This window comes from Hyla sarda, chromosome 9 (assembly GCF_029499605.1).
Source record: "Hyla sarda isolate aHylSar1 chromosome 9, aHylSar1.hap1, whole genome shotgun sequence".
In the NCBI taxonomy this organism is placed as follows: Eukaryota; Metazoa; Chordata; class Amphibia; order Anura; family Hylidae; genus Hyla; species Hyla sarda.
In genome coordinates this window covers 17,704,341-17,730,114 of record NC_079197.1, presented here as the reverse complement: position 1 = coordinate 17,730,114, position 25,774 = coordinate 17,704,341, and the positions used below count along the sequence as shown (strand labels likewise).

At 44.7% G+C, this 25,774-nt stretch overlaps 1 protein-coding gene across 12 annotated transcripts in view; it reads right to left on the bottom strand.

The window, feature by feature from the left end:
* Positions 1-25,774, bottom strand: part of LOC130291575 (semaphorin-3F-like) — a 133,306-nt gene continuing 107,532 nt past the window's right edge. For 6 of the 12 annotated variants that reach the window (XM_056540481.1, XM_056540491.1, XM_056540483.1 and 3 more), the window contains exons 9-19: positions 24,002-24,141; positions 23,794-23,908; positions 16,927-16,996; positions 16,248-16,392; positions 12,140-12,362; positions 11,546-11,634; positions 10,819-10,860; positions 6,182-6,345; positions 4,362-4,429; positions 2,944-3,077; positions 3-853 (exon numbers count right to left, since the gene is read on the bottom strand). In XM_056540481.1, coding sequence (XP_056396456.1) covers positions 608-853; positions 2,944-3,077; positions 4,362-4,429; positions 6,182-6,345; positions 10,819-10,860; positions 11,546-11,634; positions 12,140-12,362; positions 16,248-16,392; positions 16,927-16,996; positions 23,794-23,908; positions 24,002-24,141 — 1,436 coding nt within the window. In that variant the 3' untranslated portion in view covers positions 3-607. Of the gene's footprint in view, positions 854-2,943; positions 3,078-4,361; positions 4,430-6,181; positions 6,346-10,818; positions 10,861-11,545; positions 11,635-12,139; positions 12,363-16,247; positions 16,393-16,926; positions 16,997-23,793; positions 23,909-24,001; positions 24,142-25,774 lie in introns of all 12 variants that reach the window. The other 6 variants (XM_056540484.1, XM_056540486.1, XM_056540487.1 and 3 more) reach the window with 5 other exon arrangements.

The following is a 25,774-nucleotide window of genomic DNA, read 5'->3' as shown; positions in this document are numbered from 1 at the left end:
ATACGGCAAAGATATTAGCAAAAAGATAAAATATATAAATATATAAAAACGTGAGCAGGAACACAGGAGATCGGGGACTTGACGGGTTCACTGAAAATACTGTAACAAGGACCAGATACAAAATAGATTTAATATCTTACTGCAGTTTGTGACCTGATATGACTAGTTACAGGAGGGCCAGCAGTGTCGCCTGGCATCTGTCCAGTTCAATGTGGTGCAACTCAATCTCTTGTGCAGGAAATCGAATACATGAGGCCGAGAATGGGTACACAACATGGCAGCCTCTCACAGGGCAAAAAAACAAGAAATCTGGCATCCAGTGTTTGTGATAAATAGGAATACGTCACACGCTCACTACATACTCACTCACACGCTTCTCTATACAAAGTATCGTTCTGGAATGTCTTACTACCACTAACACCTTTCACCCCCTACACAAACCAATACTCATCTGCTCCCTATAGACGGCACGTCTGCCAGTCAGCAGGGAAGGTGCCGCCTCCACAGTCTCCCAGCAGTCGGAGTCTCTTGTGTTTGATAAAGTTGGGCGGTGGGGCTGCAGGCGGCCAGCTCTCTCCTTACGGGTACGTCCATACTTGAACCCCCCTCAGTTCCTTTCCGCTTGTGCTCTTGATTTCTGCCTGCCGCGGGTGGGTGGGCACTGTGCTGCCAATGGGAGCATAGTGGGGGCAGCTGTCAGTTTTTCTAACATTTCGCGGGGTAGAACACTTAGTCTTATTTTGCTACGTGAGCGCCGGAAACCATTTTCTGTCCCCAGGCAGGTATAGAGGCCTGCGTCATTGATCTGTACAGAGCGTAGAATGGCGCCTCCTTCCATAGGGTGAAGACGGACCTGGTGAGGAAACACAATATTACTATAGCTGTGAGGCAGTTAAAGGGGTATTCTCTAGGGATCGACCGATTATCTGTTTGGCCGATATTATCAACCGATATTCACGATTTTGGACGCTATCGGTATCAGCAATTACCTTGCCGATAGTCCGATAATGCCCCCCCGCACCTTGAATATCGGTATAAATTATCAGCTATTGGCCTTAACCTCCACAGATTATCGGTATCGATAATCGAAAATTGATATCGGTCGATCCCTTGTATGCTTATTTTATAACATTTATACTAGTGTTTCCCAGCCAGATTGCCTCCAGCTGTTGCAAAACTACAGCTCCCAGTATGCCTTGAGCCATCAGTGCGGTCCTCAGTGCCTTTCTTTCACCCCACCACACCAGCCTTGATGGATAGATCTCTCCTTATACCCAAATAGGAAGATATCTATCAATCAAGGTTGGTGAGGAGAAGCAGCAGGGGACCACTCAGATGACCCGCACTTCAGGCAGATTTAAAGTGATGACGTGTTCCCTTTGAAAACGGGTTCATAAGATACTGCACTGTGCAATCCCACTGTGTTATTATATTATGCTTATTTTAATAATTCAGATATTTCTGGCTCTAACAATTAGGTTAATTTTCTTTGTAGAATTTATTATTAATGATATTTTATGTAAAAAAAAAATATATATATATATTATGTAAAGTAATAAAAAATTATATATAATGTAAAAAATAAATAAAAAATCCACTAGGGGACATTGCTGTGTGCTGTCAAAACACTGATCTCCCAGTACAGCCTGCCAATGGCAGATTGTAATAGCAGTCAATACCACGACATCCTTGGGGGCGTTCAGAAGCCCATGGCTGCCAAGACACATTGATCGCTACTGCCAGTGGCATCTAGGTGGGTAAATATCCAGCATCGGAGCTTCATCTCTGTTACATACAACTGCTCCTTTTACTGCAAGAACTGACTAATGTGAAGGCGGCTGAGGAGAAGTCACAGCAGATGCGGGAAGAAGCTGCTGCAGCGCAGGAAACTTCCTGATGTCTGATCTCAGCAGGTGAAGCACATACGTCATCTGTCCATGTCCCAGGTTAACCTCCTATAATAATTATAGCTGAATAGCAACCTTCCGGTTGAAAGTGCATTACAGTGGCCTCATGTTGTTTCCTCTGCTGAACCAATAGGCTCTCTCTTAGGGAATGTTCACACGGTGGAATTTTGGCAGAATTCTGTGTTATGTAATTCGCTGAAATTCAAGCCTCATTGATTTCTATTGGATTCCGCCACAGAATTCCACAAAAATATAAGACAAGTTTATTTTAATGAAATACGGAAAACAGAATTTCTGCTGTCTAAATGGGACTGCAAAATCCCATTCAAATTAATTTGCAGTAAAGTACTCCAGAATTTTCACCGAAATTCCGCACAGAATTTCCGCCATGTGATGATACCCTTACAATGGATTATTCCTTCAGCCATTAATAGCATGAAGCCAGTAGAGGTGGATGGGATAGCGGCTGCAGTATACATACTTTTAGGCCTCATACACATTGCTAAATCTCTGCCGGGAGGTTCGGAGATTCTGCCTGTAGCGGATGCCGCCAAAACCAACAAAGGTAGGACCGCGCGGTTATTGCAGTCTCCATAGACAGCAATGCAGTCTGGCAGAATTCCGCCCAAAGGATGAACATTTTAACGGGGTACTCTGTTGTTAGACATCTTATCCCCTATCCAAAGTATAGGGGGATAAGATGTCTGATCGCGGTGGTCCCGCTGCTGTGCCCCCTCCCCCCCCCCCACAATCTCCTGCAGCACCCGTTCCTGCGGCAGCGGTCGTGATATCTGGAGTATGCATATAGTGGCAGAATCCTTCTGAAAACAATGGGACTTTGCTGCAAGCAGAATTGTGCCGGGTGAATTTCAGCAGTGTGGACAAGGCCTTACTGTAGAGTGCAAAAAATAAATAAAAATATGCATAGCAAAACCATATGGCTCTGAGGTATAAATATGTATACGAATAATAAAAAGATCTTGGCAGAAGGAAAGGTGATGTGCTGGTAAATGAAGTAGAGCACAGATGCTGGTACCTCTTTTCGGTGCTGGGTTCCTTCTCTCTGCAGTAACCACGTGACACTTTCCAGGGGAGAGTTTGTGTCACACTGGAGAAATACAGTTCCCCCTTCAACTCCTATCTGCAACTTCTCCGAGACCCCTCGATCTACTGTAAGACAAGAACAATGGTTAGATTCCACTAGATAGAGAGAGAGAGAGATATATGAGATAGAGAGAGATCTGAGATAGAGAGAGAGAGAGAGATATGAGATAAAGATATGAGATAGAGAGAGAGAGAGATATGAGATAGATATGAGAGATAGATATGAGACAGATAGATAGATATGAGATAGAGAGAGAGAGAGAGATATGAGATAAAGATATGAGAGAGAGAGAGATATGAGATAAAGATATGAGAGAGAGAGAGATATGAGATAGATAGATATGAGAGATAAATATGAGACAGATAGATAGATATGAGATAGAGAGAGAGAGATATGAGATAAAGATATGAGAGAGAGAGAGAGAGAGATATGAGATAGATATGAGAGATAGATATGAGACAGATAGATAGATATGAGATAGAGAGAGAGAGAGATATGAGATAAAGATATGAGAGAGAGAGAGATATGAGATAAAGATATGAGAGAGAGAGAGATATGAGATAGATAGATATGAGAGATAGATATGAGACAGATAGATAGATATGAGATAGAGAGAGAGAGATATGAGATAAAGATATGAGAGAGAGAGAGATATGAGATAAAGATATGAGAGAGAGAGAGATATGAGATAAAGATATGAGATAGAGAGATATGAGATAGATAGATATGAGAGATAGATATGAGACAGATAGATAGATATGAGATAGATATGAGATAGATATATATGAGATAGATAGATATGAGATAGATAGATAGATAGATATGAGAGATAGATATGAGACAGATAGATAGATATGAGATAGATATGAGATAGATAGATATGAGATAGATAGATATGAGATAGATATATATGAGATAGATAGATATGAGATAGATAGATATGAGAGAAATAGATATGAGAGAAATAGATAGATATGAGATAGATAGATAGATATGAGATAGATAGATATGAGATAGATAGATATGAGAGAGATAGATATGAGATAGATAGATATGAGAGAAATAGATATGAGAGAAATAGATAGATATGAGATAGATAGATAGATATGAGAGAGATAGATAGATATGAGATAGATAGATATGAGATAGATAGGTAGATATGAGAGAGATAAATATGAGATAGATATGAGATCGATAGATAGATATGAGATAGATAGATAGATATGAGAGAGATAGATAGATATGAGATAGATATGAGATAGATATGAGATAGATAGATAGATAAGAGAAAGATAAATAAAAGCTGGAAAATGTTATTAAAGCAGCATTGCTGTAACACGGGCATATACCTTGCATGTTGTAGCCTCGGCACTGCCTCATTGGGTCGCCATGTTTAACATCCTGTCGCCTATTCCGTCTGCAAGGAACAAGATGTAATGGTATGAAAGCAGATATGAGATTTTGCACTCGTCCATGGTGTGTGGGCCTTTTCCAGGAAAATAATTATTGATGAGCAAACCACAAGAATATATGACAATAGGGCAGAAGCTCAAAAGGACGTATAGGTCTATGGAATATACTCGAATGAGGTGAATGACAAACAGTGGTTTAAACCTCTGGGGGCCAGCGCCCCTAACCGGTAGATCCATTGTGCCTCCTTCTGCAGGAGGCGGCGGTCTATGTCTCCCCCTCTAATTCCCAAATGTAGGACCTCAATAGCCTGAAAGACCAGTGATAGTGGACAGTCAGGATGGGTTAGTCTCATGTGGGTTGCAAGTGGTTTTTCACATTGGTGTTTAATGTCACCCAAATGTTCAAGTATACGTTGGCCAAACTCTCTTTTGGTCTTGCCGACGTATTTATGGCCACAGGGGCAAGTACAAAGATAGATAATATTTAAAGAGTACCAATCATGATCTAAACTCTCCCTAATCCACCCCCCCCCCCCCCCACATCTGTCCCTGACTCTCACTGACATTATCCCTGTGTTTCTTTTCATTCAACCTGATTTATTGTCTTCTTGGTTGCTCATTCAGCTGTCCTAGTGTGAGGGAGGAAGGGGGGCGTGGCCAAGCATAGAGGCTGTGAACACAGCAGCCGGCAGCTCTGAATCTTCTCCTCTCTGTTTACAACTGCATGTGCAGAGAGAAGAAAGATCGAGCTCTGATAGTAAAATGAATGAGGGCATGCAGTAAGGCAGAGTCAGGAGTATGCTCTGCTGTGCTAAGAGCACAGTGCTGGCTCCTGCCTGTCTGATTGACAGGCAGGGAGCAGTGCTGAGCTTGTCTGTGTCCTGGCTGCAGTCTGAGATTTAGGACTCCAGCATGAAATCTATAAAATGGGCTTGCAGCCAGGACTGGTAGGGAGACCTCTAGTGGTCATTTTTTCAAAGTGGAAAATTAAATAGAAAAAGCATATTCTTTAATAACATGTAATTGGAAAGTTATTCTGCATACATTAATCTATAATATATCAAAAGTTTTTTTTTGATGAAAGGTACTCTTTAAAGTCTGCAATTGGCAAATTGGCGACTAAAAAAAAGTTGGCCTTTAAACTGTTTGGAAACACATATGTACTTACATGTCTTGCAGGCACCACAGTGATAGGTGCCTGTGATTTTTGGATTTAACCAGGTTCTGCCCGTGGGAGGAGCGAAGCGACTGTTCACAAGGCGGTTTCCCAAAGTATCAGAGTGCACCGTCTCCTGATGACCCATATTGGAGATAAGCATCTATCCATACTCCTAGGGGATTTGTTATGTTACATATATCTACCATCTTATCTAACACCCCCCCTTATAACTATAGGGTTATGCTCCGCAGCCCGTGACCCCCTGGACATTTCATTGTTTTAGTGTGGAGGTTTCATAATTGGTTTATCACGTTTTTGAATAATGTTTGGCTACTTTTAAGTGATGTATATTAAAGGTTATGTTTTATGACTGCATTCTTATTCAAATAAGAGGCTACTTTTCGGTGAATTTGCCTCCAGCTGTAGCAAAACTACAACTCCCAGCATGCCCGGACAGTTGAAGGCATGCTGGGAGTTGTAGTTTTGCTACAGCTAGAGGCACAGTGTTGTAAGGTATATGGATACCTTGAGGCACGTAGCCAACCAGCACCCTGCTCTGTTCTGATGAGAGACAACATGGAAACAGATGTTATCTTACCGCACGGGTGATGGGGTGTAACGTGCGCAGGCGTTTGTATTCCCGTCCCAGGCACAATAAGGGTCCCTGGAGAGACAGCAGTCTGCACAAGTCTTCCCGTAGACTGGACAGCGATGGAGAGAAAGCTGTGTCACCCCCACATCTGAAGAGACGTATAACTGGTGCTGCAAATAAAAAGAAATGATAAGGCTGCATTCACACCACGTTTTTACAATGCAGTTCCCGTATCAGGTTTTTGATGAAAAACTGATTCCTCAAAACCTGACTAAACTGTATCAAAACGTGTGTACAAATTTTAACTTGTATACGGTTTGAAAATGATGTCCGGTTGCATCTGTTATTTTTAAGAAAAAAACGTATAGGTTTTTAACTTTTCACTCTATTATGAATAAAGTTTCACTTGTTTGATTGAAATTCCCCCCCCCCCAAAAAAAAACTGTGCAAAGTCAAAAACCGTATGGTGCAAACCGTATGGAACCGTACGCACATACGGTTCTGTACGGTTCCCATAGACCACCATTTTTTTTTTTTTTTTTTTAAACATACACGGTTTCTATCAGTTTTTTCACCCGGACATAAAACCGTAGTAGACTACGGTTTTGTGTACGGGAAAAAAAGGATTTAACCGTAAATGATGCAAAACGTACACAACCAGATACTACGGTTGGCATACGGTTTTCAGTGACATGTCTATACATACAGTTTGCAATACGGTTTCATACGGTTTTTACACTGAAACCGTATACGGGAACCGTATTGCAATAATGTGGTGTGAATGCAGCCTAGGTCACATGTGTGGTGGGTTTACTAACTGGAGGGCACTAGCCATAAAAAGTCGAAAATTCTTGTGCAACACTCCAGATTTTTTTGCACTAAACACTGAAAAAGTAGCAAATTCTTCTGTGGAAATGAGGCTTGTAACAAAATTTGCAACTAATTTGGTGTCAAGCATTGATACATTTTCCCCACGTAGGCAGGACTTATGTCTTTTTTTTAGTTTTTTAGGCTGTCTGATCTTTTTATTTCTTTTTTTTTTTTGTGCCAGAGAAGCCATAGGTTACTGTTCTTAAGGTGGCCATGGCCCGTGCTACCCAATCCTAATGTGGTAGCTGGCGCTGAAGCCACTTTAAGTCAATGAGTAGTGGCTACCGGCACTTGGGATGTGTCGCACCCTGAGGAGCAGAGCAGGGGGGGCCTTAGGAGAGTGCGAGTCTGGACCCTGGAGTGGGCAACAGGACGGTAACTAAACTACCCCCCATGTCAGCTTCAGTGCTCCTCTGGTCTGGCAACCTACTGCTATGGCTGGGCTGCTGGGAAGTATGTCTGTGGGGGCCACCTACCTACTACTATATATGATGGCACACAGGACAGGGAGCCTACAACTATATGGGGGGCACAGAGGCGGCCTACAACTATATGGGGGGCACAGAGGCGGCCTACAACTATATGGGGGGCACAGAGGCGGCCTACAACTATATGGGGGCACAGAGGCCGCCTACAACTATATGGGAGCACAGAGGCCGCCTACAACTATATGGGGAGCACAGAGGCCGCCTACAACTATATGGGAGCACAGAGGCCGCCTACAACTATATGGGATAACAGAGGCGGCCTACAACTATATGGGAGCACAGAGGCGGCCTACAACTATATGGGAGCACAGAGGCGGCCTACAACTATATGTGAGCACAGAGGCGGCCTACAACTATATATGGGGCACAGAGGTGGCCTACAACTATATGGGAGCACAGAGGCGGCCTACAACTATATGGGGGCACAGAGGCGGCCTACAACTATATGGGAGCACAGAAGCGGCCTACAACTATATGGGAGCACAGAGGCGGCCTACAACTATATGGGGGCACAGAGGCCGCCTACAACTATATGGGAGCACAGAAGCGGCCTACAACTATATGGGAGCACAGAGGCCGCCTACAACTATATGGGGGCACAGAGGCCGCCTACAACTATATGGGGCACAGAGGCGGCCTACAACTATATGGGAGCACAAAGGCGGCCTACAACTATATGGGGGCACAGAGGCCGCCTACAACTATATGGGGGCACAGAGGCCGCCTACAACTATATGGGGGCACAGAGGCCGCCTACAACTATATGGGAGCACAGAGGCGGCCTACAACTATATGGGGGCACAGAGGCGGCCTACAACTATATGGGGGCACAGAGGCGGCCTACAACTATATGGGGGCACAGAGGCCGCCTACAACTATATGGGGGCACAGAGGCCGCCTACAACTATATGGGGCACAGAGGCGGCCTACAACTATATGGGAGCACAAAGGCGGCCTACAACTATATGGGGGCACAGAGGCCGCCTACAACTATATGGGGGCACAGAGGCCGCCTACAACTATATGGGGGCACAGAGGCCGCCTACAACTATATGGGAGCACAGAGGCGGCCTACAACTATATGGGGGCACAGAGGCGGCCTACAACTATATGGGGGCACAGAGGCGGCCTACAACTATATGGGGGCACAGAGGCCGCCTACAACTATATGGGGGCACAGAGGCCGCCTACAACTATATGGGGCACAGAGGCGGCCTACAACTATATGGGAGCACAGAGGCGGCCTACAACTATATGGGGGCACAGAGGCCGCCTACAACTATATGGGGGCACAGAGGCCGCCTACAACTATATGGGGGCACAGAGGCCGCCTACAACTATATGGGAGCACAGAGGCGGCCTACAACTATATGGGGGCACAGAGGCAGCCTACAACTATATGGGGGCACAGAGGCGGCCTACAACTATATGGGGGCACAGAGGCAGCCTACAACTATATGGGGGCACAGAAGCCGCCTACAACTGTATGGGAGAACAGAGGCGGCCTTCAACTGTATGGGGGCACAGAGACCGCCTACAACTATATGGGGGCACAGAGGTGGCCTACAACTATATGGGAGCACAGAGGCGGCCTTCAACTATATGGGAGCACAGAGGTGGCCTACAACTATATGGGAGCACAGAGGCGGCCTACAACTATATGGGAACACAGAGGCGGCCTACAACTATATGGGGGCACAGAGGCCGCCTACAACTATATGGGAGCACAGAGGCGGCCTACAACTATATGGGAGCACAGAGGCGGCCTACAACTATATGGGAGCACAGAGGCCGCCTACAACTATATGGGAGCACAGAGGCCGCCTACAACTATATGGGGGCACGGAGGCCGCCTACAACTATATGGGAGCACAGAGGCGGCCTACAACTATACGGGAGCACAGAGGCGGCCTACAACTATACGGGGGCACAGAGGCCGCCTACAACTATACGGGGGCACAGAGGCGGCCTACAACTATATGGGAGAACAGAGGCGGCCTACAACTATATTGGAGCACAGAGGCGGCCTACAACTATATGGGGGCACAGAGGCGGCCTACAACTATATGGGGGCACAGAGGCGGCCTACAACTATATGGGAGCACAGAGGCGGCCTACAACTATATGGGAGCACAGAGGTGGCCTACAACTATATGGGAGAACAGAGGTGGCCTACAACTATATGGGAGCACAGAGACCGCCTACAACTATATGGGGGCACAGAGGCGGGCTACAACTATATGGGGGAACAGAGGCGGCCTACAACTATATGGGGGCACAGAGGCGGCCTACAACTATATGGGAGCACAGAGGCGGCCTACAACTATATGGGAGCACAGAGGCGGCCTACAACTATATGGGAGCACAGAGGTGGCATACAACTATATGGGAGCACAGCGGCGGCCTACAACTATATGGGAGCACAGAGACCGCCTACAACTATATGGGGGCACAGAGGCGGCCTACAACTATATGGAAGAGCACAGAGACGGCCTACAACTATATGGGAGCACAGAAGCGGCCTACAACTATATGGGGGCACAGAGGCGGCCTACAACTATATGGGGGCACAGAGGCGGCCTACAACTATATGGGAGCACAGAGGCGGCCTACAACTATATGGGAGCACAGAGACCGCCTACAACTATATGGGAGCACAGAGACCGCCTACAACTATATGGGAGCACAGAGACCGCCTACAACTATATGGGGGCACAGAGGCGGCCTACAACTATATGGGAGCACAGAAGCGGCCTACAACTATATGGGAGCACAGAGACCGCCTACAACTATATGGGAGCACAGAGACCGCCTACAACTATATGGGAGCACAGCGGCGGCCTACAACTATATGGGAGCACAGAGACCGCCTACAACTATATGGGAGAACAGAGACCGCCTACAACTATATGGGGGCACAGAGGCGGCCTACAACTATATGGGGGCACAGAGGCGGCCTACAACTATATATGGGGCAGTATAGGGGGTCTACATCATATATGGGCCAGTATAGGGGTCTACAACTATATATGGGGCAGTATAGGGGTCTACAACTATATATGGGGCAGTATAGGGGTCTACAACTATTAATGGGGGCAGTATAGGGGTCTACAACTATAGCGGGCAGTATAGGGGCTTAAAACTTTATATGGGGCAGTATGGGAATCTCGTTTTTGCTATCCCAATGGTCCTCCTATACATACTGTATGTACAAATTTACATAAAGGCATATTCTTTCTGACTCCTCTACAACATGAATTAGGATAGTGATGGAGAGACACTTACCCTCTTAGATGAAATTTTGATGTTTTTAATAGGGGATGGCACCTGTATGTGGCAAAGAGAAAGAGACAGGGCATTGTTTTTGCACATACTGAACATACATCAATCTATATAAGATAACAGATCCTTACAGAAGAGATGTGAGTGTCTAGATATGAGTAAACATTACGTATATAGGACTCTGTTATTCCTCCTAGAAATGTATGAATAAATAGCCAACTGGGTGTGTTTCTGCGCTGTCATCTCTGATTGGATAGTGAAAGGCCACGCCCCCAAAACTGGTAACACCCAGCTGACTGTTTACTCCGACATTCCTAGGAGGCATAACAGAGGAACTACACAGAGCTATAATGGGGAATTATATGATTTTGCTGAAACAGATCAGGACAGTCCTTAGATATTTAAAGGGGTTATCCAGGAATTAAAAAACAGAGATAATTTTGTTCAAAGACTGCTCCCAGTCTGTCTCCAGGTTGGGTGTGATTCTGCAGCTCAGTTCCATTGAAGTGAATGGAGAAAAGTTGAAATACCACACCCAAAGTGGAGACAGACAGGGAGCGGTCTTTTAAAGGAAATAGGTCTGTTTTTTTTAAATTCCTGGATAACCCCTTTAAAGGGGAACCCTCAAAATATATATATATTTTTTTACCCCTTCAGGTTTTGTGGGAAGTCTTATTATAAACAGAAATCACATAATAATGGTGTGACCCTGCAGTAAATCAGGTCTTACCTTAAACACTTCCACCTCCTCCAGAGTGATGCCTTCTGTCTCCTCAGGACCTTTGGGCAGGATCATCACCTTCTGCACTGTACCACGATCTTTAGGAGAGAGAAGCCTGATCATAAGCTACACAAGTTTTTTTCCAACCAGTGTGCCTCCAGCTGTTGCAAAACTACAACTCCCAGCATGCCCGGACAGCCAACGGCTGTCCGGGCATGCTGGGAGTTGTAGTTTTGCAACAGCTGGAGGCACACTGGTTGGGAAACACTGCATTAGAGCAATATTCCCCAACCTTTGGCTGTCCGGGCATGCTGGGAGTTGTAGTTTTGCAACAGATGGAGGCACACTGGTTGGGAAACACTGCATTAGAGCAATATTCCCCAACCTTTGGCTGTCCGGGCATGCTGGGAGTTGTAGTTTTGCAACAGATGGAGGCACACTGGTTGGGAAACACTGCATTAGAGCAATATTCCCCAACCTTTGGCTGTCCGGGCATGCTGGGAGTTGTAGTTTTGCAACAGCTGGAGGCACACTGGTTGGGAAACACTAACAGGTCAGTCAATATACTGTCTATGAGACTATAAACAAGAGCATGTTACTCACCAGTGCCCAAAAACAGGACCGTGTACTCCCCATCAGCAGCGGGCACAGTGTCTACAGCAATGCTAGTGTACGTGTACAAGGCATCTGACAGCAGGAGCAGAGGCCTCCGGTGGACGGGGTACACGGAGGTATACATGAGGGGATGTGTGCGTACAAATCTAAGCACATCCTCCCCAAAAAGCTTACTGGAGTGGATGCCGGTGACAGAGAATCCACCTGCACACTGCAAAATAGATCACAATGAAATACAATTTCATGAAATAATACAATGAAATAATACAATCATACATGATAAATTCACAGTTTAAAGGGGTATTCCAGGCCAAAACTTTTTTTTTATATATCAACTGGCTCCGGAAAGTTAAACAGATTTGTAAATTACTTCTATTAAAAAATCTTAATCCTTCCAATAGTTATTAGCTTCTGAAGTTGAGTTGTTGTTTTCTGTCTAACTGCTCTCTGATGACTCACGTCCTGGGAGCTGTGAAGTTCCTATGGGGATATTCTCCCATCATGCACAGCTCCCGGGACGTGACATCATCCTTGAGCAGTTAGACAGAAAACTTCAGAAGCTAATAACTATTGGAAGGATTAAGATTTCTTAATAGAAGTAATTTACAAATCTGTTTAACTTTCCGGAGCCAGTTGATATAGATATATATATATAAAAAAAGGTTTTGCCTGGAATACCCCTTTAAAATAAAGAAGCAAGAAGCTCCTCCTGAGCCGACGCTTCCCTTGTCCCCCTATGGTCTCTGTTTACCTGTATCAAGCAACGCCACGTCCTGTCATCACGGGACACAGAGACAGCAGGACACTGCTGGTAAACAGAGATCGGCAGGGAAGCTTTGGCCCAGAAGCAGCAGATTTATAAGGTGAATATTACTTGTTGCTTTTTTTTTTTTTTTTAATCATTTTTAGCTATTTGTAAAGGATGTCATCGGGCTGGAAAGCCCATTTAAAGGTGTATTCACACCTACAGTATCCTGGGCATATTTGATGCACAGGATATGAAGCTGCAATTTTTATGCAATGTAAACTAAATGACTAATCTGCAGCATCAAATATGTGCGGGATACTGTACATGTAAATACACCCTTAGGGTAAGTTCACATTTGCCGTATTTTGTTGCATATTTTCAGCTAGCAGCTAGTATGACTACTCATTCACTTCAATGTGTAGGAAAATATGCAGCAGCAAAACGGCACGTGTGACCGTAAGAGTACGCTCACATAGGCGGATTTTTTTTGCGGGTTTTCCGCTGTGTATTTAAAAGTAGGCGGACTCTTCTCGGCTGTCCGCAGCAGATTTTCCGCGGCGGAATTTACGCTGTGGAAAATCCGCCGCAATCCCTACTGACTTCAATGGGGCTTGCGGCGGATTTTCTGCAGCGTAAATTCCGCCGTGGAAAATCTGCTGCGGACAGCCGAGAAGAGCCCGCCCCCTTTCAAATACACAGCGGAAAACCTGCAAAAAAATCCGCCCGTGTGAACATACCCTAAGGCTGTATTCACATGTACAGTATCCTGCTGCATATTTGAAGCTGCAGATTTCAATGTAAACTAACTGATTGAACACCGCTTCAAATCCTGGATGGCAAATATGTGCAGGATACTGTATGTGTGGATAGACCCGAGAGGGTTTTTCTGGGACTTTATCACTGATGGCTTATCCTTAGAATAGTCTGTCAATATCTGACCAGATGTTTGCCAGAGCCACGGCACTTGGATACGGAGAGAACGGAGCTGAAAGCAGATAACTCCATACATTTACCTGGGAGCTGCATTTACCCAGCACAGCCCAATGTATAGAGTTGTCTGCATCCGGCTGTGTCCTCGGCGGGTCAGTGGGGGTGCCGGGTGTCAGACCCCCCATGGTTCAGATATTGACAACCTATCCTGAGGATAAAGCATCATTAAAAAAGTCCTGGAAAATCCCCTATTACATTTTTCATTAAAGAGAAGCCCATCAAGTAAAACAGGACATAACCAAGTAATTCCTCATTATCCATCAATCTCCCTTTACACATGCACAGTCAGCTCAGCTGAGGGTGCATCTATTCTGAATGCGGAGAGGAGAGATAAGCCATTGGTTGTGGTTATCTCTCTAAGAACAAGAGGGTCATGTGCCTAAAAACGAAGGGGGGGGGGTAACATTAGTGGGTTCTGTTGACACAAATCTTGTGTGTATGGGGGGCTTTAAAGGGAATTTATAATCTGCTGCCCAAACCACAAGCAGCATGAAACAGGTGCAGTGAGTGAGGTCGTGGAACACATCATTTACTCTGAATGGACCAAAAACGAATAATTTGACCGTCCGCGTGGTGGATGGGGGGACACGTTTGGATCAAAAAGTGCGCTAAGAGCCTCCATTTTTTGACCAAGTGTGCTGCTGCAATCTTCTTTTTTTTGTATACGCTGTATTTGCCATGGCAGTGTGCACCAGTGTATTAGGTTTTTGTGCTGGCTATTTTTCTTTTTGTTTGTTTGTGCAACTTAGGGGGAACGGCACCCTCTGTAGCCGTGCACCCCTCCCCCTTTTCACAGGAGGGATTTTAAATTGATAATGGATCCAGTATGTCACCCAGTCAGAGGCTATGAGGGACATTTATCAATGTTTGCTTATTTATCTTTTTTTTTAGTAATTTTTTCCTTACTTTTTTATTGCTTATGTGCGACTTATTTATCAACTGGTTTCAGCCTGTTGATAATTTTCTTTCACGTCAGCAATTTTTCCTTTTTTACTTTGGTAGTAGCTTTTTCTGCTCCATGTTTGAGCTGGAGTAAATTTAGTCAGTTTTTAACCCTGTTGTGACTTTTTTTTTGCGCAGTTGCGACTGTCGCAGTTAATAAATACCAGACTACCCGTAGTCCATTTTAAATTACTACGTAGTTAATTTTTGGAAAACTTGCTTTTCTCGCTTTCCAGTCAAAATGTTGCACGAAAAATCGCGTAGTCGCAGTTGCGACAATTTTGCGACAATTATAGTAAAGAAAACCTGACTAAACCCGTTGATAAATGTCCATATATATGCCCAACAGAGGTTGTGAGTGTGAGAGGTTGTGAGAGTGTTCTGAATATTAGGCTCAGAATGTGTGTTCGGGTCCCATCCGAAATGAGGCCACCTCCGCGTGGTGGATGGGGGGACACGTTTTGATAAAAAAAAGTGCGCTAAGAGCCTCCATTTTGTGACCAAGTGTGCTGCTGCAATTTTCTTTTTTAGTAAAAACTACTAAAGTAAGAGGTGGAAAGAGACCATAGTTTTAAAAAGTTGCTGGGACCTGGGCAAGTTGGGTGCCATCAGGCCCGAGCGACACATTTCTTCCTACCTGTATACAGGGAAAGACACGTCACTTCACACATCACAAGGGGTAGTTCAAAAATAGATACATTTAGCTCATTTATTCCAAAAACAGCGTCACCCCTGTCCTCAGGTTGTTTGTAGTAATAACATTGGAAGCCATTCACTCAACTGAACTGCAGTAGAGTGGTGCTGTTTCTTTAAGAAATCAGCTGTTTTTTTGTAATCCTGGATCACCCCTTTTAGGCCTGTGGGGGCGGGGAGGAGCTGCGGAGACCGCCCCAATGACCTATCCGGGTCCCGGAGGCTTTCTTATACTATGATTTTTCTCTCCACCTCTTATTATTTTTGCTTTGGTCTGAAAACTCTCCACAATGAAAATAAATAATCATCAGAGATCTCCAATTCCATAAAGGTAAATGATAAATCTGAAGCCACAACTACAGGGAACCTAAGACTTTACTGCAGTGTTTCCCAACCTGTGGCTCCTCAGCTGTCCAGGCATGCTGGGAGTTGTAGTTCTGCACCAGCTGGAGTGCTACAGGTTGGAGAACAGTACCTTACGGCAGATCGTTTCTACAATGAGTTAAATAATATGCAGTAAGCGTCTAGTTCCTCATTATGGTGCTCGCGTGTTTCCAGGTATCCCCAATGTTTTTTACACTGTAACATCCCTATTATTACAGGCAGAAATTCTAATAATCCTTTTGTAGGCTCCAATACTGAACGTACATTTCAAAGTCCCAGTGCACTTATCACCGCATCATTGTGCCACTTAGGCTCTCATATTGTCATAACATATCTCACCGCTCCAGGTCGGGGATAGGGGGTTTTCCCTGTATACGCAGTCATCTGGTACCCATGTCCCTCCTTGTGTGCGAATGGCCCATTAAACACTGCACGGATGTCAGCAAGAGAGAACACACAGACGGCAGAGCCCCGGAACACGGAACTAAGAGACGCACAGAGACAGATACATTAGGAAAAACACACACAGCAGGGTGACCGAAGATATCACACACCAGGGGGACAAGACAGCCGTATACCATGCCAACGAGGACACAGTATGCCAAGTGCAGGCCTGGTCTTCATGCAGGGCAGGCAAACAGTGGTGTAATAAATAGAGATGAGCGAACTTACAGTAAATTCGATTCGTCACAAACTTCTCGGCTCGGCAGTTGATGACTTTTCCTGTATAAATTAGTTCAGCTTTCTGGTGCTCCCGTGGGCTGGAAAAGGTGGATACAGTCCTAGGAGACTCTTTTCTAGGAATGTATCCACCTTTTCCAGCCCACGGGAGCACCTGAAGGCTGAACTAATTTACGCAGGATAAGTCATCAACTGCCGAGCCGAGAAGTTCGTGACAAATCGAATTTACTGTAAGTTCGCTCATCTCTAGTGATAAACAATATAAGACACATACAGTATATCTGGAGACTAAAGACAAAGAGACAAAGCAACAGACGCTATTTAGTTATGTTCTTACCCTAATGTGGTGAACACCCCATAAATCAGGGGGTTCTGCTTGTCCTGAGTCTGCTGGATGAATATATCCCCTGCAAGAAGACACAACGAGAGAGATGAAAAATTAGTTTATATATCTGCTGGAAGTTCATTCTAAGCAATGAAAATATTATTAGTATTTCTACTGATGCCCGTATGCCCTACTAGGGTACAATGGAAAGGATTGTTCCTGATGATATACAGCAGTGTTTCCCAACCAGGGAACATATAGTGCAGCATTATACATCTGCAGTACAATATTCACCCGCTAACTACATCACTCATTGCTAGGCAACACACCAAGCATAAGGACTATAAACACCTTTGAATTCATTGCTTTGTACTTATTTTCTCTTCTACAGCCTCCTGCAGTGTCCTGTTCACCATCATGTCTGGCAGAAGCAGTCTGACGGCTCAGTCTCCAGTCCTCATCACTGCTCTCCTGTACAACTTTTAAGTAGTCATAAAATTATCTTACATATTTGTACAGGAGAGGAGAGTTAAGGACTGGAGACTGAGCCGTCAGACTGCTTCTGCCAGATATGATGGTGAACAGGACACTGCAGGAGGCTGTAGAAGAGAAATTTGATCTGGACACATATCACCTTGCAAGTTTGTACAGTTTGGCTGTCCAGGCATGCTGAGAGTTGTAGTTTTTAACAGCTGGAGGCACACTGACTGGGAAACACTGATTTATAAGCTTGCTTTGTACTTATTATGAAGCAAAAACAGTTCTTCCATAGGGTTTTATTACTAATGTTAAGTTTCTCTTCTACAGCCTCCTGCAGTGTCCTGTTCACCATCATATCTGGCAGAAGCAGTCTGATGGCTCAGTCTCCAGTCCTTATCTCCCCTCTCCTGTACAAATATCTAAGCTGATTTATGACTACATGAAAGTTGCCCTTTGTTCTGGACACATATCACCTTGCAAGTTTGTACAGTTTGGCTGTCCGGGCATGCTGAGACTTGTAGTTTTGTAACAGCTGGAGGCACACTGACTGGAAAACGCTGATTTCTAAACTTGCTTTGTACTTATTATGAAGCAAAAACAGTTCCTCCATAGGGTTTTATTACTAATGTTAAGTTTCTCTTCTACAGCCTCCTGCAGTTCACCATCATATCCAACAGAAGCAGTCTGACTGTTTGGTCTGCAGCCCTTATATCTCCTCTTCTGTACAAACTTGCAAGGTGATATGTGTTCAGATCAAAGGGCAACTTTCAAGTAGTCATAAAATTATCTGACATATTTGTACAGGAGAGGAGAGATAAGGACTGGAGACTGAGCCGTCAGACTGCTTCTGCTCGATATGATGGTGAACAGGACACTGCAGGAGGCTGTAGAAGAGAAAATAAGCAACAAGTACAAAGCAATGAATTCAAAGGTGTCTATAGTCCTTATGCTTGGTGTATTGCCTAGCAACGAGTGATGTAGTTAGCGGGTGACTACTGTACTGCAGATGTATAATACTGCACTACATGTTACTTTACAGCACTTTTCTTTTTGGCCACAATATATAGATATTTTCCCTAAATGCATAGCCCAATCTTCATGCCTTTTTTTTTTTCAGTAATCCAGCTATGACACAGATCTGTCCATTAGATACAACTCCTCCTTAGAGATACGTGTGTTTCCCGAAATACGTTTTGGGTCCGAGCGCTAAAACAACAGCCGATTTGCCCAAAACAAATCCAGCTGCACAGGAACGCAATTTTGGGTGAAATTCTGAAGAAATTTGAAAGAGATTTGCTTATCCTGCCACATCCTGTGCAAATGCATATAGCTGGGCCTGTGTGTCTAACCCAGTGTTACTCAACCAGGGTGCCTCCAGCTGTTGCTAAACTACAACTCCCAGCATGCCCGGACAGCCGAAGGCTGTCCGTGCATGCTGAGAGTTGTAGTTTTGTAACAGCCGGATGTTCCCTGGTTGGTAAACACTGGCCTTACCCTTATCATTTTTGATGACTTTAAATAAAGATTTGATCTAAAAAAAAAAAAAAATGCAGAAAACTATGGAAAGAAGCCGAGAAGCAAAACAAAGCGTTTAACAGAACTAGAAAAAGCCGATTTTCTTTCTTAATAAAGTCATCTTGAGAAGGAAAACTCCCGTCTGCGATCCCCATTCTCTTTTCTCTACGGAGCCTGCCTTTAATAATAAACACTCCATCGCAGAAAGAGCCGGGTCATTGACAAGCACTAGAAAGTTCTGCCAAGACATGTGGTGACTCAAGTGGTGTCATGGGGAGTTCATTACTTTTTCATAGGGTAACATTTGTAAAAGATAAAATAAGCCCTCGCTCCCCCCCCCCCCCTCCCCTGTTATCCCTTGTCGCAGTATAAATGGCGTCTGGGTTCAGCGCAGTGTACACTGTGCAGTCAGGAAAAAAAAAAAAATGGGGAAAATAATCCTAGATCTGAGAAATATTTTCCAGTGATATCATAAGCTGAATAGAGAGACGTAACCTGACTGATGATTGTGGTAACTAAGACTCCAGATCAGGACCATTATGTAGTATCCAAAAGGAAAGAATGTCCAGTGCTAGGTGTGCACTTAAAAGCTTAAATATTTCTTGACATGGAGTCACAATAACAGGTAAAGGAACGTCTGACGCGTTTCGCACTCACTGGTGCTTAATCGTCTACGATTAAGCACCTGTGAGTGCAAAACGCGTCAGACGTTCCTTTACCTGTTATTGTGACTCCATGTCAAGAAATAAATAAGCTTTTAAGTGCACACCTAGCGCTGGACATTCTTTCCTTTTGGATTATTGCCGTGAAGCCGGGGCGGGACCGGCGGGTCCGATTGCGCAGGTTTATTGCATTGGCCGATGGTTAGAAGCGTGCAGCTTTCTTAGTGTGCATTATGTAGTATTACTCAGGACGCATTATTTGTTTACCAGTTCTCGTCATTCATTTGTCTCTCCACAGCTTCGGGCCCTTAGGCCTAATTCACACCAGCAACTTCCCATCGCTGATCAGGCAAATAGACTGAAGAAGTGATGGTGCAAGGAAGATACAGAGGAAGAAGTAACAGGGTACAGAGCGGGGGTCTGTCTGCTGTGATGAGCGCAACACATACAGTGCGAATCGATAACGTGTCATATCTGTACTCGCTAACACTCCGGTCCTGATCTGACAGCTAAGTCACCTCTGTAGAATACGTAGCAGTCACAGGTGATGTACTGTGCCCAGGGGGAATCCTGCTGTCGTTGTATAAAAACTTCAGCTTCCCTGCAATTACATTAAATTAATGATAAAACAAAGATTTCTTGTATTAAACAAACCACTTTAGCGCAGGGTCACATGTGCCGTATTTTGCTGCTTAGTTTCTGCAGCTGATTTTGCTACCTATTTCAATGGGTAGGAAAACATGCAGCAGCAAATATGCAGTAAAGTACGGCATGTGAGACCCTACCCTTAAAGGGGTTATCCAGGAAAAAACTTTTTTTATATATCAACTGGCTCCAGAAAGTTAAACAGATTTGCAAATTACTTCTATTAAAAAATCTTCATCCTTTCAGTACTTATCAGCTTCTGAAGTTGAGTTGTTCTTTTCTGTCTAGGTGCTCTCTGATGACACCTGTCTTGGGAACCGCCCAGTTTAGAAGCAAATCCTCATAGGAAACCTCTTTTCCCTAGACAAGCAGAGATGTCAGCAGAGAGCACTGTTGCCAGACAGAACACAACAACTCAACTTCTGCAGCTGATAATTATTGAAAGGATTAAGATTTTTTAATAGAAGTAATTTACAAATCTGTTTAACTTTCTGGAGCCAGTTGATATAAAAGAAAAAGTTTTTTCCTGGAATACCCCTTTAAAGTGTAATTCTACTTTAGTTGTCTTGAGGTGCAAAAAACATATTGGGGAATTAGTTCTATAACAATCCCAGAATGCACCATGATCGGTCCCGTGGGGCTCTTCACAGTACTGCTCCTGTTCACCCGCTGTGTAGCTGCATTCATGTGAACAGGAAAGGTGCCCTGTAGGACAAGGTCCTTTATTTTGGGAATAGGTGGGGAGGACCATCGCAGTCACATCGGGAAGGGAACACACCCTGTCAATGCACCATTACTTCTAAAGCTGGAACCGCACATGCCGTTTTTGGTGAAGTCATTTGTGAATCAGAGCCAGGAAAAGGTTTAAAAGCAATGGGAAAAATAAAGGAAGGAATTGTAATTCTTTGTCTTGCTGGATCCACTTCTGTCTTCGGCTTCACCTCAGACTGCACCAGAAGCTGCCGTGTGATTCCAGTCTAAGGGCGTATTCACATTGCTAAAATCTGCACTGATTTCAAAGCTGAACCTGCATTGTTTTTCATGTCCAAATAAACTTTTTTTTTTACATGAAAAATCCATCTCCTGAAGCTCTTGGGGTTTTCTCAAATGCCACGGAGAAAGGTCTTCCCTGTGAATTTTATAAGTTGCATGGGGAGTTCTTGGTCAGATAGAGGACACTTTGTAGTGACGATATGCTGCTGTTATGGGTGAAGCGGCCGCCTCGCCTCCTCCTTTTATGAGTCTTATGGCAGGTTTTCAGGCCTCTTAAACTGTGACAAATCCACCCTGGGCCCTCCGGACCTGTTGCCTTTTATGCCTGAGATATTGACTCTGGGCCTTCCGAATTCCGCTACTTGGGGGTGCAGGTGACTGCTGGGGTAAAAATCAATTTCCCATAGATCTTAATTGTGTGATGTCCCAGTAAAGGATATAGTCCCGTACAGTACTTAGGCCCTGTCAGGTTGAGTCCCTCTGTGCCTTAGGGTCTCTCCTGCAGTGTCTCCCCATTGCGTTATCTGTATATTAGGTGTATTATATATAAAGGACCTTTGAGGAGCTTTGAGTTAGTCACAGGATACTGTTGTCACATGTTTTGTTACCCAGAGAGCCCCAGCTAACCAGGTGACTTGCGGCTTGACCTATGAGCTCCTTGCTCATCCCCCCTTTATAAGAGGGGGAGGTACTACCATTTCTCTCTTAGATCCTGAGGTCAAGTCCAGTCCAGACGTCTCAGAGCAAGTGTCCAGCACATCTGGAGCCTCAAGCCTAAATTACAGCCACAAGTCAGTAAGTCAAGTCATCTCTGTCTGTTGTAGGGATGTAAGAAAAAATCGATTCTCGCGATAATCGCGATTTTTCATTTGCCGATACAGAATCGATTCAAAATATTTTTGAATCGATTCTTTTAGGGATGTGGAATTTTTATCTGCGGACGCCCGGAACAGCATGTCCTGTCCTGGGAATCAGGAGATAAAAGTTCCACATTAGTGGAGCCGGGCAGGCCGGATCTGACACGGCTATGGAGCGGGCTCCGACTCGTGCCCACTCCGTACTATGCGACCCCCGGCTGATTTCAGTAGCCGGGGGCCGCCGCTAATAGCCAGCATGCGACAATCGCCGCGGCTGGCTATTAAAGGAGTATCCGGTGCGCACTTTTCTCATTTTATCCTATCCAGGCTGCAAAATAAAACGCACTTTATCTTACCTGCCAACGAGCCCCCGGAGCTCCGGTACAGGTGTTCGGTCCCCGGGCTGTATTCTTCTTACTTCCTGTTAGTCCGGCACGTCACATGGAGCTTCAGCCTATCACCAGCCGCAGCGATGTCCCGCCTCCGCTGGTGATAGGCTGAAGCTCCATGTGACGTGCCGGACTAACAGGAAGTAAGAAGAATACAGCCCGGGGACCGAACACCTGTACCGGAGCTCCGGGGGCTCGTTGGCAGGTAAGATAAAGTGCGTTTTATTTTATTTTGCAGCCCGGACGGGATAACATGAGAAAAGTGAGCACCGGAGTACTAGATCGCCGCTGTCAAAGCTGACAGCGGCGTCTATTGGGATCTATGAATGCTCCCAGGTGGGCGATATATCGGGATATATCGCGATGTATCGTCACCTAGACGGTATCGCGATATATCGGGATATATCGAATCGCCACACTGGTATCGCGATTCGAATCGAATCGCCAAATTCTTGGCGATTCACACCCCTAGTCTGTTGTCACTACCTACAGTCAAGTCAAGTCTATAGTCAAATCTATTATAGTCAGCGTGGCTGAGTTGAAGTCTGTCCAAACACTGCAAGTCCCAGCAAGCTGAAAGGTCCCCTTTGTGTTACTGGTCACCTCTCTGGGATCCTGGCCTAGCTGTAAAGACTATTACCATCTGTCTACCTCAGTAAAGCTACCGTTAACCCTAACCTGGTCTTGGACTATTATTACCCTGCCTAACCTAGGGATAGCGGTACTACCTTCGGGTGGTTACCGGGAAAACCACAACCTGGCGTCACGAACATGGCGACAACATCTGCCCCATACACCTCACACCGCACCCCCCTGGCTCACCACAATTGAATCTCTACAATCTGTGCATCACAGATTTTTTCAACAAGTCTACAAATCTGCAGCAGAATCAATAATTAAAAAAAAAAACACAAGGATTTTAAGGCAGAATTTTACTATTTTCTATTTCTATTTTACTAAGTGAACAAGCCCTAAAGGTGGGAAAAAATCCATTAACTAAATAACAGGGAATCTGTAGACACAGGTGCAAGGAATGAAACAAATCATAACTTTGTCTTTGCTGATGGCCGTTTTCACAGTTATAAAATCATGTTTTTCTTTAGAAGCTCAAGTGTCACAAAGGTGTCGCTGAGCCCCCAGCATGCGCACCCCCTCCCTCCCACACTGGCTTCATTGATTGATGGGCCATGCTCAATGCTGGAAACTGAGCCCTGTTCATCGATCATTATAACTACATAGATTTACTTCACATGATACATTAGATACATAGATACATTCACAGAAATGCCTTTTCTCTTTAGCTGTACGTGACTTCCTGCAGGGAAGCATGTTACTTACGTAGCTGATCAAAAGATGTTTCCACTCCATCTGGACCAATGACGGAGCACACAAGCCTTGCCTTAAGGAAGGATGTCCACTTTCCAACCAGCGAACGCATCCCGCCTTCATCATTCTGTAATAAAAACGCGAGATGGATAACAGGATAGTCATTGAACCCAGCAGATAATGTAAACCCGGACATAACTAAAGGGAACCCCATCCTCACCAAGCAAATCCGGGCAATCCGTGATACCATAGCGGGGCCGCTCTCCCCCTCCAGACTCCTTTCTCGGAATAAGATATATAGTTTATCGTCTTCTTTGAAGCTGCTCTCGGACACCACCAGCGATCCCACAAATACAGGGTCTGGAAAAAGAAATTATGTATATGGGAATTTTTATACAGTGCTCCCTCAAGTTACAATATGAATTGCTTCCAGGACGACCATTGTATGTTGAGACCAGAACTCTACGGAAACCTGGTAATTGGTTCTGAAGCCCCCAAAATGTCATCCAAAAATAGTGAAGATTAAAGAAAAATAAGTAGATAACTAATATAGATAAAGCAAATCCTTCCATATAAAAGTAATAGAGATCTGCTGGGAGCTGTAATCACTGTCTATGTAGAGGACAGGAGCTTCTTCAGGGTCCTGTACAGTACACAGTGTACTAAAAAGTAACATGGAGCCGCCCTCACCTGGTGTCCAAAGGAGCAGCTAACTCTGGTACAGGTAAAGAGTACAGAACATGTAATACCTCCCTGTACTGTAGGGGGCGCTACCAGACACCAGTCAGTGCATACACTTCAGTAATACAGGTAAAGAGTACAGAACATGTAATACCACCCTGTACTGTAGGGGGCGCTACCAGACACCAGTCAGTGCATGCACTTCAGTAACACAGGTAAAGAGTAGTACAGAACATGTAATACCTCCCTGTACTGTAGGGGGAGCTACCAAACACCAGTCAGTGCATGCACTTCAGTAATACAGGTAAAGAGTACAGAACATGTAATACCTCCCTGTACTGTAGGGGGTGCTACCAGACACCAGTCAGTGCATACACTTCAGTAATACAGGTAAAGAGTAGTACAGAACATGTAATAACTCCCTGTACTGTATGGGGCGCTACCAGACACCAGTCAGTGCATACACTTCAGTAATACAGGTAAAGAGCACAGAACATGTAATACCTCTCTGTACTGTAGGGGGCGCTACCAGGCACCAGTCAGTGTATACACTTCAGTAATACAGGTAAAAAGAACAGAACATGTAATACCTCCCTGTACTGTAGGGGGCACTACCAGACACCAGCCATTGTATACACTTCAGTAATACAGATAAAGAGTAGTACAGAACATGTAATAACTCCCTGTACTGTAGGGGGCGCTACGAGACACCAGTCAGTGTATACACTTCAGTAATACAGATAAAGAGTAGTACAGAAGATGTAATACCTCCCTGTACTGTAGGGGGCACTACCAGACACCAGCCAGTGTATACACTTCAGTAATACAGATAAAGAGTAGTACAGAACATGTAATAACTCCCTGTACTGTAGGGGGCGCTACCAGACACCAGTCAGTGTATACACTTCAGTAATACAGATAAAGAGTAGTACAGAAGATGTAATACCGCCCTGTACTGTAATACCTCTACCAGACATGAATTCAGTGCATACACTTCAGTAATACAGGGGTTTTACCAGTGAATGCCCAATCTGATTGGTCAGATCTTCCGGCCATTGACACGTTTCATAGATCTGGCCTGTCCGTAGCATTGTATGGTGAGTTTGGTTTCAAGTTACAATTGTCCAGAAAAGACCGAAAATATTGTAACCTGAGAACATTGTATGTTGAAACTATTGTACGTTGAGGCCATTGTAAGTTGAGGGATCACTGTATAATGCAGGTTTACCAAGGTTATGCGTTACATCAGTGTTTCCCAACCAGGGTACCTCCAGCTGTTGCAAAACTACAACTCCCAGCATGCCCGGACAGC